Source organism: Bradysia coprophila, chromosome III, assembly GCF_014529535.1.
Source record: "Bradysia coprophila strain Holo2 chromosome III, BU_Bcop_v1, whole genome shotgun sequence".
Classification (NCBI taxonomy): domain Eukaryota; kingdom Metazoa; phylum Arthropoda; class Insecta; order Diptera; family Sciaridae; genus Bradysia; species Bradysia coprophila.
In genome coordinates this window covers 4,091,615-4,109,648 of record NC_050736.1, presented here as the reverse complement: position 1 = coordinate 4,109,648, position 18,034 = coordinate 4,091,615, and the positions used below count along the sequence as shown (strand labels likewise).

At 32.5% G+C, this 18,034-nt stretch overlaps 1 protein-coding gene across 1 annotated transcript; it reads right to left on the bottom strand.

Moving 5' to 3' along the window:
* Positions 1-1,574: 1,574 nt before the first annotated feature.
* On the bottom strand, positions 1,575-17,692 carry LOC119078462 (RNA-binding protein MEX3B). The gene is made up of 2 exons (XM_037186003.1): positions 16,464-17,692; positions 1,575-3,382 (listed from the first exon to the last, which is right to left on the bottom strand). The coding sequence occupies exons 1-2, from the start codon at positions 16,768-16,770 to the stop codon at positions 2,391-2,393; spliced, it is 1,299 nt and encodes a 432-aa protein (XP_037041898.1). The 5' UTR covers positions 16,771-17,692; the 3' UTR covers positions 1,575-2,390.
* Positions 17,693-18,034: the final 342 nt, after the last annotated feature.

Below are 18,034 nucleotides of genomic sequence, written 5' to 3'. Positions count from 1 at the left end.
CTTTGGGTTAAATAAAAAATTTAGTCCCATTCCTCATTGAAATGTAAACAATTTGTCATTTTCATTCAGCGAATTGGTTTTTGTTTTTATTATAATATCATAGGTTCACTGCGAACATCTATCTGGTGGCAATCTTGTATATAATAATTATAAGGAAAATTTGCAATAGAATTTATATTATACGAAAATATTTTCCAAAAATCGTATTTTGTTTTGGTGTACTATTAACAGTACTGTAGTCCGATCAGAATTACACATAATTTGGCGGTTGATTTTGTTTTCTTTTTGTACAACGAACAAAATTATAAGAAAAACGAAACTACTTAAATTTGGTTTGTTATAGATTGTTTTTAACTGTTTATAGTATTATCTTCGTTAATTTTTTTTATAGTTTTACCGATACCAAATTTTTCGGCTTGTTTTTTGATTATTTTTTTATTTAATTTTCGTTTTCATTTTATTTATTTTTTCTTATAAAATTCCGCTTGATTATCCGAAAAAGAAAATGAAAATTCCGCACATAAAAATCCACGAAACGTATCGATTGTTCGTGGATGATAAAATTTATTTATTTTTACTTTTCTGAAGAATTTTTTATTCCGAATATTTTTCTTTTATTTTTTATAATTAATTTCGCGTTTATCTCCAATGTATAAAATATATTAGTAGACGTTCAACCAATTGTATGCTTCCATTTTCCTTTCTTATACACAGTTTACTTCTTTCGTTCTTTCAGTTTTTTTTTTTAAATATAATTCTGTACATAATTTCTAGTGAAACCATTGCCTAGAGTTTTCATTTTATTTTTTATTAATAATATAATTTTTCTTCTTTTTTCATTTATTTTAATAATAAAATATTTTTTAAATTTTTATATTACTTATCCATTTTTGAGCGCATAAATCTTAGTATAATTAAATGTTTTTCTTCATATTTTTTCATTTAAATTTTAATTTAAATTTAAGAAAAATAAAAAATCAAAACACATAAATGCAGGAATCATTATAATTCTACTCTTCACGATGGAAATATTTTCTCTGTCTAGCTTTGACGTAAAGAATATATTTCTTGAATTTGATTATATTTATTAACTTTTTTTTTCTTCATTTTTAATATATTTTCAATCTCTTTATTCTCTCAGTGTATGATAAGTTTAAACAAATATAAAGTTAATTATGTTGTGTGGCTGTGGATGATAAAGGATTATATTGAAACGAGTAGACATTATACTGCATGGGGATAGATAGATGTCCATTAGTTTGATTTTTTTAAATAATATTTTTACTTTAATTCTCACCAGTTTCACTAAGTGAATTGGCGATGCATGTTGATGCAACAGTATTTCTTCATACCCAGTAATCGAGTAAATGTCCCCGTAAGTTTCCAAAAAAATAAAATCTTACCTCCTCGCCACACAAAGTGTTAAGTATCATTTTGGTTTTTGTTTTTAAAAAAAAATTCTCTAACTCTATAAAGACAAAAAAATAGAAAAAAAAAATATTATGAGCATCATCGTTCGTTATTTTTTTTATTAATTATATTTTGTAGAAAGAATAATAGAAAAAACAATTGAATTTACAATATGTTTTTGTTCAAGTGATTAAATTTTTCATTTCAATATTTTGGTATACAAATTAATTAACGGGGCCAATTAGTTTTCTTTTCTTTTTTTTACATCAAAATAACTCATTGTTGTTGTTGTCTTATTGTTTGTCTCTCAATTAAATTTTAAAGTATTTTATTAGTTATAAACTATTTGCAATAAATTTCATTTATATAATCAGTTTTTATTTAGGTTTTTAAACGTTGTCATAAAAAAAACAAAACTCATTTTTCTTTAGAATTACACAGGTCTAGCAACTTAAATTTTAAAAATCATAGAAAAAAAGAGTTTAACAAAAAACAAATTCATAATTTTCGTAGATTTTACTTTCTTTCGTTCTAATAATCGCACCGTCAAATGTATATTGAAAAAAAGAGAATTATTATTATTACTATAAATATATATATATCGGTGAATAACTTTGAATGTAAACGTCTTAGTCCCTTTCAGTTTTCCTTCCGTCTTTTTTACTCTTCCCTCTTTCAATTGAAATATATTTGTCAAAAGGTCACACTCTTAACAAAATAACTATTCGGTAAAAATATATAAATTAATCAAATTCATTAAATAAATATAGTTAGAGGTTTCATCATATAATATTTCTCAAAACAAACAATATATAAAATTAAATTTAAAGTTAAAAATTCAAAAAAGAAAAAACAAAAATAGAAAAAAAAATTATGTTTTCATTTGTGACATTTTCTCATTCGGCTGTATCGTATATCTATCTCCCTTCCGATTCACTTTTAGTTTCTCATTTCGATCATTGTTCCCTTCAATAACTCCACTAATTTAAAATGCGAATAGCCTGAACAATCGTTTGACTGCATATTGGACAGGCTGAATCGCCAGTCGAACAAATTCGTTTCGCACAATCATAACCGATCGAATGTCCGCACGGCACTAATGCGGCCGTAACCTCTTTATCACCGCACACTAAACACTCACGTTTGCAGGCTGTGCCAGCCAGCAGCGAATCCGTTGGGCTAGCCGATGCTGATGGGGACGAGCGGGATCCGATTACCGATGGTGTTGTCATGGACCAGATGTTCGGTGAATCGCCTAAACCTTCGTCGACATCGACCGGTTCGCCTATGCTTTTCCAAATATTGATCAGTTCGGGACGTGGTATAATTGCACTTTTTGACGATGTAGACGATGAGCTGGAATCACATGTGCTGCTGCCAGTAGACGATGCCAAATTACAGAATGTATCATTGGTATTGTCCAAATAACCATTGAACAACGAATTGAAACCGTTCTTGTACAGCGCTAATAGTGGACCGTTATCATCGTCCAACAACGAACCGTTTCCGTTAATTGTTGACGAATTACCGGTGCGTAAGGCAATGTGAGCCTCGATTTGACGACGGGCCGATTGGACATTGTCAGGCATGCCCGTTACTTCAAATACCGGTTCTTTTTCACGCGATGGTGTCACAATGTACGTGTGGGTTTGCTGTTGAATGTGCTTGATTGTGGCGCCTTTCGGGCCGACAACTAGACCGACAACACGGTATGGTACAAGTACCTGTATGGTTATTTGTCCGGGTATGTTAGCTGGCGGACCGGGTGGTGTTCCTTTGCCGGAGAGTCCACCTAATGTTGGCTTTCGCGATGCTCGAATTAGGCTGAAGTGTTCAGCAGCGGATAATATTTCACGTTTTGCTTTGGCGACATCTTCTTTGCGACCAGTCACCACAAACACTGGCTCTTCACCGCGAACAGGAGTCTTGATGTAAGTGTTAGTCTTGGCACGCAGAGCTTTAATCTTGCAACCTGGAAGTGGAATGAAAAATGGTTAAATTTATAAGAAACAAAAGTAAGCTAAGGCGTAGATTGATACAGATGAGGCATATTAATTTGTTACTGTGACAAGAAAATTAAATGGACCTTTTAGACTGTTCATTTAGCCGGTCGTTCTACTATGTTGTTTAACAGATAATAAATGAGGAAGTCATTAAGTTAACATATAATCGAACCATCAAAGTGGAAACTACTAATATCTGAACAAAATGTACGGATATATAAGTACATTTACGACTATTAAAAGTACAGGCAGACAGTAATTTTTTAAAAGCTGTACAGAAAGTGTGTAAAAGTTTCGAGAAAAAAGTTCTAATTTCCTGAAAAATGAAAATAATCGATGAGATGTCGTGTTTTCCGGCAGAATCTGGAACATGAGTCCTTTTTTCATAATGAAAAAACAAACAATTTTTTTTAGACCGACATAAAAATATTACTCAACCACACCCAATGCGAAATACAAATTTTCCGTTGTAAATAACTATAACTCGTGCTATATATACACGTGCGTGTATCTAATGCATACAACATACTTATGTACACTCAGATCTATTAAACATCCCGCCATTTGTATAAATTTTCCCTCACAGCCGCATAACTACGTATATTGTTTGGTTATATTCCGCGCACATTTTCCGCACATGGTCTATAAAACCGTTATATGTCTGATACACACACACAACGACATCAATTCCATTCAAAGTATTTCTCTCTTTTGTCCAATACAAATGGAAAATCATACAAGAAATCACCCTAAAAGCATTTCTTTGAATATTTTTTGTAAATATAACATCATATTATACACATTCACAGACGCAGTCTCACATCAGCGCTAGATGTACAAAATATATGTATATAAGGTACCCCCTTTATTCAATCTCCCCGACTATATATATGCGTGTTTTATGTGGATATTGCACCCTACTGTTATTGTATCGCCTCTTTGGATTACACACCTTCGTCGAATCGATATTTTATATCAAAAAGAGTGAAAAAAATATTTTCTTCTTGCATTTTCGAATGTTATGTTGTTTTATGTGTGTCGCAAACAGCAAAACAATTGTTCCAAGTTTCGTTAGAGTTTCTCGAATCATCTAGATGTATGAGTAAATAGGGGTCAAAAATGCAGATTCATTTCGGCATTGATACGGGGAAAATATTATTTTGTAGTCACTAATTATGTCATGTATACCGTCGTAAAAAGTTTAAAATAAATTCGATGTTTTATTTACTTTATAATCTAATTCCTTCGGTTCCAAGATTATGAAAGCTTAGCAGATCGATAAGAAAATGTGTTTCACATTCACTGTAACTGTAATACGTGTACGAACGGTATTACGGAAATTTATTTTTATTGAAAATAGGTAGACATTGATTAGGATGCGACACATTTCTGAAGAGTCAAATAGTGTAGCCAATCTGCTTAAGTAGATTTTAGTAAATTTCCGGAATATCCAACAATTTCGAAGTTAAAGTTTGTGAATTAAGCATTTTATATTCAAGCAAACGTCACGCACCGTTACTCTTTGTATTTATAATTTTTCTACATAAATAGCACGTGTCAATGGGTCTCCTTATCGAATTCCATTCAACTTGAAATTATTTAAATGAATAAATTACAGAAAAAAAACCGAACTTTTTATTTTCAAGAATACTTTCCATTGTGTTGCAGAACTTGTCTGTGATTGATCTCGTTGGATTGATCCATTTAATTGAGCTTTTAATTGTCGTTTTTGATTAGAACAGACCAATCAAATCAAATGTCAGATCTCATTTAAAGTGATCAAATAAATGAAGAGTTAGAGCTGTAGATGTTCGGAAAGGATTTATATTTTAGAATGTGAAGAGTGTCCACCGGAGACTTTGTTAAAAGAATAGCGTGGAAATTTAGTAGGAATTTTCTGTCCAGCCCCGTAAACGTAATTTTCTCATACATTTTATTTTTAGTGAATTACGTACCTACACACAATACTCAGAATATAATATAGGAAAATCCAAACTCAACGTCGTACATTAAACTTGTTGTGCACATGCACGAATATTACCATTGCAAAACAACTTTGCGACATCATCACTTATTGACACACTGGCACCTCTTACATAGAATGACCAAAATATTTATCAATTTATCCATCGCGATTAAGATATTCGTTGATAAGAGCTCCGAAAATATTATCACTGTTTGGGTCACGATGTAAATAACATTATTTAATATACGTTTCTGTTTATCGAACGCGAATGTGTAACAATTTTTTATTTAGAATAACAAAATTCTTGAAGTCATGCAAAATCGTTCGCCCACATATTTTTTTGCAACCATCATGGTTTGAATTTCTTTAGTATTTTGCATCGAACATTGAACATTGAGATTTAATATGTTTTCAATCAAATCGTATGGAAGTAAGTGCAGACCAGAACGTCTGTTTCAACATTAACATACCCTGTTGTTCAGGAATAATGGTCTCTTGGTTTTTTATCGACAATGAAAATGCCAGCAATTTGTGCATTCGAATTGCAAATACTTTGTTGTGATGGTTTGTAAATCTGGCCATAAAAATCATTATTTCCAACAGAACGTAATTGTGGAAATATATTGAACTCTGCTCATGATAAAAATGTGAACACACAACATGAGTATATTCGTTAGAACATAGAACTTTCTTGACAGTTATGACACGCAGGCAAAGAGTAAAGTAGGAGCTTCGTGTTAAAACTTTCGAAATTTTAATTACAATACGAGAGCGCATGTTGAAAAGTGAAACTAGTAATGTTGATCCAGAGTACACTTTAACACTTTTTGTTATGGTGTAGTAAATATACGAAACGCTGAACTAACGAGACCAATATTCTGATTAACCATGACCACTTGGGTGGCACGCAATATATGTTTTGGTTTTATTTATGTTTGACGGTTTTGATGAAAAAAAAAACAATTCTGTGTAAATCGATATTATGTTAAGCTGCAAAGTGTCTCCGGACAAAGATAAAAAGTTGTTTCATAATTTTCCGAAATAATGTCGTAAAAAGAATATCGATTTAGAAGCTAGGACGTGCCGCAGAAGCTTGCTGAATAAATGAAAGTAAGATTCGTTGGACGATAAGGTTACAGGAAAACATTTGTGAATACTTCCGTCACAAGTGCTTAGAAAAAGTTTTAAAGAAATGTTTGTAGGACGGAGAGTTCTAGTTACTTGAAAGTTTACGAAGAACTGTTTATGTTAGGGGTCATTCACAGAGAACATACCCTTCTAAGGGCTTCTACACATTTTTGCGTGCAAAATTCGTCGTTTTTAGCGTGCGCACTTCATGAACCTCTTACTATCTATTTTAAGTGTCTTTGAAAGTTTTAGTAATCTTACTTTAATATGCAGACTGGACGATGTGTTCCATACAACATTTTGTTTAAAGAAATAAGTGTCATCGATTCCAATAATTCTATTTTAACGTCCTGTGAAACATTTACCTTTTCCATTAATACTGATATATAGAGTCTGTACATCTCTATAATCATATGCAGTCATTCCTCATTGCAAAAAGAGTATCTCTTATACAACGTCTATCGCATTATGTTCACATTTAAATCCAACCGAATTCACACACTAAATTGAATATTAGCGAATACAATAATGTGCGCGCTGCACAACATTTATATATTGCGGCTCAGCAGTTACTTCTCGACTCGTTTTATTTCAGTAACCAAAGTTTGAGAGTTCATTTCTGAACGCAAAAAGGAAAATCACAAACCAAAAATCCCATGCTTAGAATATTTTCTTTCTTGCAATGCAAAGAACATTTCATAAACATTCGTGAGCACATTTGATGCACCAATCTATCTGTTTGGTTGTTCTAATAATACCGAGAGTATGTAAATGTATAAATGCATTTTTTATATATATATAATGCAAACGCAGGTCTTTTTTTCCAACGTTATAGTTGTAGCTCGTCTTAGTTTTTCTGTGTGAGAGAATGATTGAGAGTTTGTCGGTTCGTTATATTACTGCATGATATATACACATAAAGACATTGTTGACTGAACTTATGAAGAAAATAGGTTCAAAAACATTTTTACATATCATATCGAGTTAGGTATAATGAAATTTTCTGCCTTGTATCTAAACTTATTATTTCGATAAATGTAGAACGGACCAACGACCAAGGGGTTAATAAATAGATTAACAGTATTTCCCTTCTCAATAATTAGTCTCGTAATACATATCGTCATATATACATTACAGTACAGATTGCAAAACGCATTGACCAATCATTTTCATTACCTGAGGTATCATCAAGTCAATTTGTACAAGTCTAAATACCGGGATTGTTCGTTTCACCATATCAAAATAAAATGTGATATTCGAGTAATCATAAAATAAGCGTTCAGTTGGCAACCAATTGGGGGGAAAAACTTTATGTCTTTACAAACAAGCGATAGATACAGGAAAACAACCCCGAGTGAAATTGGGTGGCATGTTATTCCCAGTAACCATAGCTACCAACCCCATGTGAAAGATACACACGTAAAACAGAAAATTTTGTATTAAAAACACGCACAAAGTGGCGTATATTGCCCGGTGCGACAAATATACCTTTGGTGTGTGTTTTTTTTTTTATTCTTCCTCTTGTGAAACATTCAACCCCTATAAACTAATACACGAACAATAAGTGGATCGACTTGTGAGATATATACTTTTTATTAAAAACGGATTTCAGACAACAAATCATTTGTTTCCAGTTCGAAATATGCCTAGGGTTTGTAGTCCATTGACATTTTTAATTAAATTCTACAAATAAAATATTTAGAGTTTTGAATGTTTTTCGTAAAATGGAAAAGTTTATTGTGAAACTATTCTCGAGCATTATACCAGTCAATGTCGGTGTCGTTGTACGACGAATGAATTACCGCAGAAGAGTTATTAGTTGTATGTCGTTGAATTAAGTAAATAAACTCGACAAATTGTCGAGATTAGATTCTAATTTGATTTTTTTCAACTGTTAAAACAAAATCAGAAAAACATTTTTCTTTAAAATATTGGACAAACATAAAAATGTGATAAAAGAACGTTTGCTCGAAACGAAATGACACCAAGCAGCTAGCATATTTACTTAGGATGTACAGCAACGAAAAAAAAAACTAACAACCAAAAAAGAGATTAAAATATTCATTCTCTCTGACACATTCGTTGCTAAGGTTTTGAATCCCTTACACACATTATATCGTAACAATATTTGGGATGCCGAACACAACAAATATTATATGCATAAATCCACAGAGATTTCCATTTTTTTTTTCGCTCTTTGTCCTTTGCCATGTTTTTCGGATATTTGGAATACATTTTTCGCATAAAAAGAATCTACATTATTGAGAAAATTGATAGAAAAAATAAACTTTTGCCGCTGGCCAAACAGTAATATAATATTCGAGTCAGGTCACTACTTCGCTCCCGATGATCTATGCTTTACATACAATCACAAAATGTGTGTATTACTGAAGACTATTGATTTTTCAAATAAAACAATTTAGCGCCAGCGGGGCAATATTGTAGGATTTGCAGTAATTGTTTTCGCAACTGTTCGTTGAAATTATTGTTTCATTTTAAAGATGTTAAATAACATTTTGTAATTAGAGACGTGAGAATGGCAGCATTTTGATAAACTACCAACAGCCAAGTATGTCCGAGCCTGCTATCAGAAATACCTAAGTGTGTCGTTTCCCATTAATAAAAACATTCCAGATATCTACGAAAGCTTAAACCAAAAATTCACACATTAATTTATTGAAAGGATTAGTCATGATGAGAATAAATGAGAATGCAATACAGTGTTTAATTGGCGACGAAGTGTCGATTAGCATTGTGACATTTCGCTTCTAAGAACAAAACCATTGACGTTTTCTTCAGTCTCAATATTTTTATGAAAATAGCGAATCCAAAACAGCATGACTCCTTTCCATATTGAAATTTTGTATTTTATTACAGGGAAACATCATTTCAGTGTAGGTAAAACGGTTTTCGTTATTAACTGATAGAGGGGACTGGACTATTTTTAAACATTTTATTTTCAATAAAAACTGAAACCTCTTAATACCACTGACTGTGACAATCTTATTCTTGAGACACACAATACTGTGTAACGTACTACTGATGTGTCTGTCGTCACTGAAGTAGTGTCAATAACACATCAACAATTTTTAGGTGTTTTATGGTGGACCGTGTGACCGTTCTTCTTAATGGTACCGATACCTCTAACGGCACACATTCATTGAATCCCAAAGTACATCTCAGGAACAATTGATAAACTCGAGATTTAAGCACAAGTTCACCTTCAGGCGAGGAAAATATATTATCAGCTCAGCTCATGCTTTCAATTGACTTAATCATGCAGATGTCAATATCAATTAAATTTTTTCTTCGAAGAGAAGAACAGCTTGACGTGGCGTGGCGAGAACTTTTTTTTTTACTCTGCTTTACATTTTCAATGTGTATGTATGCTCCTTTACATCCTTTTAAAAATGTTTTCCCATTTTACTTTATATAATTATACTTATAAAAAAAGGCAGCTTGAAGGTACCATACCATAAGTTCTTGTTACTCTTTGTGTATTATAATTAACACACAACACATTGCATGTGTAATATATTTCTCAATAATACGAAGCGATAGTAGCAGTTGGTTCTTAATACAAGAAAAAAAAAACGTACTCAGTCCCCAAAAAGCATTTTATTAATAATTTATTACGTTTCGAAGGCAAATAACCGAAACGGCATATATGTATGTACACCGAAAAAATATAAAATCAACCATCAAACTCGAGCAGCTGGTAAAAATATATACATTTTAGATGTGTGTCGAGGGTTTTGGGTTTATTTTTTTAGGTAATCATTCTTCTATAGTCAATGTTTTCCGACGAAGCTTTCGGTTATTAACTAAAATAATATTGCGTCGAACATATACGACTAATAGTCGATTTATTTGATTGAAAATAGTTTCAGCTAAACTGAGATGGTACTACACAACATATAGGCTATAGGCTACAGTCCCGAACGTTATTCCGTTGATGTGGGTGGTTTGCAAATTGAATATTTGCAAGCAAATTCGTTTCGTATAGTTTCAAAAACTATTGTTAGCCATACACACGCTCATTAATTCCAAAAACCAAATTTACATATCTTCAATGAAACATCAAAGGACCGAATACATGTGTGCACCCAGTCATTAACTGGTCGTAGGTGCTTCGGTAGGTGCCCCATATAATTATACCATAGTCCACAACACAACCAATTTGAAATTCGCACACAAATTTCCCAACGCATTACATGTAAAATAAACATGAAATAAATCTCTCACTTGGTCTTATTAAAAAAAAAACTCGTTCCGTATGCAGAACAAGAAACATATTCACACAAGAAAAAAAAATAACAATAATCAGACACAGAGAAAGAAATATTCGAAATGGCATTGACTCTACACATCCGCTGTTATGGTTTTATAGTGTAGAAGAAGCAAAGAAATACCAAACAGCAAACAACTACAAAAACCATATAAAATATACCCTGAACTCTTAATGGAAACTAAAAATTTCATACACATAGTTGACTAGGCAGCCGCGCGTAAGTCAAGGTCTAGACGCCGGTTACTGACTCAAACACAGTATAAATGTTTTTTGAATTACAAAGAAATATAAGTCATCCAATGTTACATGCTCATATAATATTGAACTGAATTCCTTCGCTGTTGGTCTTCTGGGGGTCTTATTTACACTACATTGACAATTATTAGAAAATAGTTTTTAAGTCAAATATTATAATGGAAGTGTTGGAAAATTTGTAAAATGAATAGACGGTTGGCTCATTACGCGTTCCGTCGATTAAACTGCGTATATCATACCTGAATGTATTGTAATTAATCGATTTATTTCAGCTATTTTCGATTATCAAATTTGCTACGTATATATATAAAGAAACTGCTTTTGTAACGATGTTCCTGACCTCTAATTTCAATATGAATTGTTTACGAAAATGAACGAAAAAAATTATTATTACCAACGCACTCTCAGCAGTAAAGACGAAAAAAAAGTGAGTTAAACCGGCCAGTGTATCATTCTGAGAATATTAGGTTTAAAAAAAAGAAAATTTGGATATTTCATAAGCAAACGAGCAAACGTTTTGACAGCTTCCGAAATGTACTATATTACTAGGAGTGCGTTGTTCTCGAGGTTGTTCCCATAATGTCGAGTTCAAGAATATCAACATTTCTTTGTTTAACAAAAAAAAAGTCTTTAAATTGAATGACTGCACAGACATTATGGTAATTTTCTTCCTCTTGATTGATATTGCCCTTAGGCATTTCTGAGTTAATAGAAAAACATATTTTGATAAGGAAAAATTGAAAATTACCATAATGTGGCTGCGTACATTCCCTCTGCTTCTGATTAATTAATTGCCATCACGTAATCTTTACTGTGATTGAAAAGGTTCAATTTAGTAGATGTTCCAAGAGACTTTCAAGATGTGTCTACATTGGGAAGAGGCCTTTATAAGGCAAAAACTTCGACTTGAAAAGATTGACCAATAGAACTTCATTTTAAAACTTCAGCCGTCTGAATTCCCTTTGAGTGAGTGGTAATAATAACCTTAAGGTAAAACGTTTTTAATACTAAGAGGAAGAACGTTACTGAAAGCATTGATAAATACTTTCAACAAAATCCGAAGTTTTATTCTCGATCCGTTTTTTACGCTAATATAATGGTGAATGATCGCTCCAAGGTCATTTATATAATATTGCGATCGTTGCCGGCGCAAAAGAACTATTCTTTTTTCTCAATATTTTTATATATACATGTGAATACAGTGGTCGTGCAGCCGTGGATTTATGCTTTGTGCTGCTCTTTGATCATTATTTTTGTTGCTCGATTCTTGAGTCTTTAATACGAAACGAACAAAAAAAAATTGCAAGGTTTTCTTGGTTCGTTGTTTTCGTTTTCATTTTTATCTGGTATTTCGCCTCTATATAGATCTTACATTTGATGGTCTGGTGACGTCTGGATGCTTATTTTCTTTTTTATGATTGTTCTTAGATAAATTATTACAAAGTGGATCCATATCTTTACCCCCCTTCTTTGAACTATATACCGAAAAAGATTCACACAGACGTTGACCTAAGTTTAGTGGATGGAAACCGTAAACTATGAAAGGAATTTATTTATTGAAATTCATCGTTTAGCAAAGAAACGTAGTCTCATACCGTCCAAGTCCACATTCAATTTTTTTTAAACTAATTTTGTCACCGCAATGTATAATCTGATATAATCGTATATCATTGAAAGTCTGAAATGGAAGGGTCGCTAGGTATAAGTGAAACAGTTCAAAGAACCTTTTCGTAGCTACATTCCCTTTATGAATTTCAATTTCGGAGCGATAGTAATTTTTTACGTTCCCACAAAAAACACACATGGGTTTTAAAAAAATGCTCTTCTACCCGTGAGACAAAGTCAAATGCTAAAGATTCCCCATTTAATATTACACAAATATTTCACAAAGAATCAGAATCACCGAGTATAACATAAACATAGAAGCGGTGAGTTGACCTCCGTCGATGTATATATTTATAAAACATTAAACACGAGTAATCCGAATCCTTCCTTTCTTTGCTGTGTTAAATGAAGGAAAAAAAGTTTTAAAAAAATATTTTCGAAGAAATAAGGCAAAATGCTGAACAAATTTTAAGAGTCTCCGAATATTGTTTAAGTAAAATTTTTATTCGTCGAGTTTCTGCCCCACCATCAATATGGAAAAAGCGTCTGCATTCATGCATCGATCAAAATTATTTCTTTTATAGAGAATTGCATTGTATTCTATTCTATTTGAGAGAATCCTACACACATGTGATGTGTAGTACCGGTCGTGATGTTCAGAGAAATGATGAGAAATAGTTAGTTTTATGCTTTCATCGAGTGAATTCTGTTCAATTAACGTGTCGTTGTGTATAATAATACAGACACTCTTTTTTAAAAAGAATCGATGAAGGGAGGAAGCAAACCATTTTCTGTGTTCATTTGTTGCAATGGTAGATTCGTGAAGGTAATTTGATCCACAGGATATTGCTTGTTATACACATATACGTATGTATACGGTGCTGAACCTCAAAAAGGCACAAAAGAGATTATTTACAGATTTGGGACCAGGTGGTCGTTCTTGCATTTTATTTTTCTCGTCGAAAGACGCAACTTTACGGTAAAATTTAATCATTGCACAATTACTTTTTCAGGCTGTTTATAAAAAACGAAAATCGATAAAAGTGAATGACTGCGAACATCTTAAACCATATCCTATCGTTTATATACAGAAAGTGAACATTTATCTTGGATTGAATTTAAATTCGTTCAAACGACTTGCATCTGTTTCGGTAAAGATATTGAAATGATTTGTCGAAATTGGTGTGTTCCATTATATAAAACGAGGAGTAGCCTTGATCGAATTCGTCTTCTTTTATTGAGAAAAAATTTCAGGTAAAATTGAGACCCAATGATGAAATAAAATTTCAAATGTGAACAAAGAAACCTTTTTGTCGAGGTACCATGTGCCAAAAAAAAAAAAAAAATCAGAGACAGTCTGAAAAATCGGTTTACCTATTAAATCAGACTAGATCGTGCCTACATTGACAAGTTTGATATTGTAAAACAAAAATTAGTAAGTCTGCTATATCGATACAAACATCAAAGAAACACAGTAAGTCAATTTGCTACTAACTTTTCCTTTAAAATGACTTTTCCTGAAAATTGTAATTATCTTTCGCTTCACTTCGCTGCGTATACTCTGTCAGACTTTGTGTTAGGGTGGGTCGATTTTTCCAACTTTGAAGTAAACATACAACGGCTTGTGTAACACTGGAAGAAACTGAACTTGTGGCATCATTACTTTTTCGTTTCCGCACACTTTTGAGTATCCCAGGTCAGAACAAGCTGGAAGAAGCTACACAAGTCGCTGGATGTGCATTTTAAAGTTGGTAAAATCGACCCACCCTACTTTGTATATTGATATTTGAATATACCTCCTAGGCTACAGGCTACAATATTACCGACTACGTCTGTCTTTGAATGATGTAGCAATCAGAAAACTTTATCAAACGAGATGAACCACATCTAAAACCGTCTACGATTAATTCCATATCTTTTAGCATGAACTTCCAATATTATTATATATATACCGCCGAAGCACACAATTTTGCGATTCGTTTCTTATATTTGTGTATGCTGTCGAATTTCCTTCTATAATATTTCAAGGCTCAAGTACTTTTACAACATTCAACGCTGTTTTATTTACAATTAGTCCAACATCTGCTCCTGCATATATATAGACAGCAACTAAAAGGTATATAATCAATGTGTATTATACATTATGTACGACTGAGTTGAGACCCTCGAGACAATGGTCTGAATTGGTGTGTTTCTTTTTTTTCTGTTCGTTTTTTTTCCTCTTCGTCGTATATATATATATATAATGTGTGTAGCTAGCACATGTTGTTTTTTATGAACTGGGATATGTTAAATTTTTGGTCACAATTGCAGAAGCTCTATATAGATAAGATTAGCATATAAGCTAAATACTGTGGCGTATCGTGTGAATATTGTTAAAAATTCGTTTGTCAAAATAGTATGTCAAAATAATCCAATAATTTCGTGTTTGTAATGTAAATAAGACTGGTGAAATATTGATTAATGGACTCCGGTGCGGTGTAAAGAATCAGAACGAATACTTTCGGATGTTACGAATATATAGATTCGTTGATTACGATATGGAAAAGACTATTGTGAGCTATTGAAGGGAAGGCGAGACGATGAGTTAAAAGCTTTATAAGTTGACCACGGAGATACTCGGATTGTCAGTGAAGTAAAAGACCGACTATGGAGATTATGAACACATTAGAATGAAGTGAAAAGACTCTCGATTTCATGTGCTGAATTTCAAATTTTCGTCTTATACGGTTTGGTGTTTCGAGTGTTTTGGTGGTCAACTTTATGAAGGTCTTAATGTTCGAGGTAATGTTTGGCAACAAACCCAAATTATCATTAGCTTTTAGTTGGAAGGTCTTATGTAAGCTGAAAATAAGTTTGAAGGCAGGACACGACACTATGGTATCTGGTTCTTCTAAATTTCATTTATTCATAGTTGTAACTGAAAAAACCTGCAATCAATAATAAAAAAACTGACTCCTGGCATCAGGACTCCTTTTATCTAGAAAAGTCGAAGAGAACAAACTTTTTTTGCGTCAATAAAAAACATTCCTTCCCAGTTACGTAAATAACAACTTATCTGTCCATGTATCGTCTAAGAATTTTCCATTGCATAAATTTATCCAATACTTTGCCAACATTTTTTTAAATTATAATTCACAGAGATCTAAAATGCTTGCAAAACCGACTGCAAGTGAATAGACAATGAATATTGAATGTGAAAACTTGTATACAAAAAATGATGATATGAAGATGCAGCGAATCATCAAAAAACAGACTACGAAAAATATAATAATAAAAAAGACACCTGCAGTCAATTACCGAACTTATGCCAGATGAACTTCAAAATTGCCGGTAATTATATAAATGAGATCAAATGGAGAGGATTCCTGCAGTCGGAATGAAAAGTTACATTTGGTCGATTGCATTAGTTAGTCGGGGAGTTGTGGATTTATATAAATGTCTAGTGTATGCGAAACCGACATTTAGATAAGCAACACATATTATATACCAATAAGAATGTCTACAATAAGTAGTATACCAAATTGTCATGTATAACGAATGCGACTATATGTTTGATTGAAACTTGTGTTAATGAACGACATCAAACCAACCGCTCTGACTACATTCAATAATATTTAAATTTTGCAAATAATGCAAAAATCAGACGGAAAGAAACGAAAAACAATTACTTTGCAAATAAAAAAAAAAGATAAATTTCACGATAAGATCGGAGCAGGATTTCCATATGGATTAAAGGCATTATTCAATCATAATATAACATTCTCGAAATAATAAAATGGGAAAAATTATTGCAAATATTTACCTTGTCGTCCAACGATCTCTGCAACATGTTCAGAGCTCGGCACCGGTACACATTCTGTCATATTCTGTGATTTCTTCGAACGATCATCCAACGGTAACATCTGCAGCGGATTGAATCCATTCGGGCTGCCCAGCGATGACGGATGCTGTTGTTGGTGTGTTAACATATTCACATTGAAATCGTTCGAATTTATCGAGTCGAACGAGAGCATGGACAATTCCAATGCTAATTTCAGAGTCCGTTGCTCTTCCATTATATTACCGGCATTTGAAATATTTTGATCTAATTCCGAAAATAGTGTCGACATTTTTATGGATGCTGATTGAAATGAATTACAGTTTTTTTTTTTAAGTTGTTTTGTTTTGTTTTTGCTGCACTTTATAATACGACTGGTATCGACATACAAAAAACGCGTGTGTATACGTAGTGTCTCAAAACACCGGTAAACCGCAAATAAACTTTTGTTTTGTCTAATATTATATGCGTTTTTCTGGTTGTTTATTTATTTATTTATTGTTTCACCAAAGTCGTTATTCAATCACATCTAACAAACCGATTATTCATAAAGGATTTTTTTTATTGAAATTCTTTTCAGTTTCGAATCACATGTAATCACACACACAATAGGTTTCAGACGAAACAATAGTTCATGAAGAGACAGAGCGATCGAAACGTTACTTTTTTTATCAATTTTTTTTTTTGATTTTGTCGGTTGGTTGAAACTTTACGATCAAACACAGACGAATCAAGAGGAAACTGTTATTACACCCGCTCAATTGTGTTGTATAGTACGGTTTTGTCAGTCCTATTTGAATGTCTTTTTAGATTTTTATTTGATTTTTTTAAACAAAAGTTCGTAAATTAATATTTTTGGTGTAATGCCGCTGATGCAAAATGTTTATTAAACACAATTACAGCGGGATTCATATAAAAAGATTTAAATATTTATTCTTATGCACAATGACTTTTAGTCCAGTGAAAATGTTACCTCCATCAACTTTTACTCAATAAAAATGTATTCAAAAAACGAAACAGAATTTTTTTAGTCAACCCGACGAACATTTATAATCCACAATATTTGTGACGAATTTATTTGGACATTTAATGTGTTGTATAAGATGACTTTTCTTACTTAACTTTTTCCCTTTTTAATGAAAATTACAAAAAATGTGTGTGGTGTGTGATTTAAAATGATTTCAAGCATTCGGTACGATGGTTTGTTAAAGACTAAATGGCTTTTCTAAAAGGATTGTTATATTAATGTGTGGAGAGAGAGAGAGGAAGCCGGTAAGAATCCGTACCCGCTAACGGAGTATATATACGGCTTATATACATTACGAAAAAAATCCATTGTTGTCATGCGCAAGAGAGTCCCAAAATTGTTTTTCTCTCTACTAATACAACAGATTAATTTACATAGCATTACGTATGTGTGTAGGGAGAAGTTGTTAAAAAAGGAAAATAGTACAAGAATATTAGCAACATCAGGTACAATAATACGGTGTTTAAGTAGAGCGAGATGGAAAATCAACTCGGGGTCTGCTGTCATCGATAATACAAAAGAATCTGAC

What these genes read in the sequence shown, in the direction of transcription:
- LOC119078462 (XM_037186003.1), bottom strand. Translation starts at nt 16,770, where the DNA reads ATGTCGACACTATTTTCGGAATTAGATCAAAATATTTCAAATGCCGGT. An exon ending in AGAGATCGTTGGACGACAAG is followed by an intron (nt 3,383 to 16,463) that starts GTAAATATTTGC and finishes TTCCACTTCCAG; the next exon opens with GTTGCAAGATTAAAGCTCTG.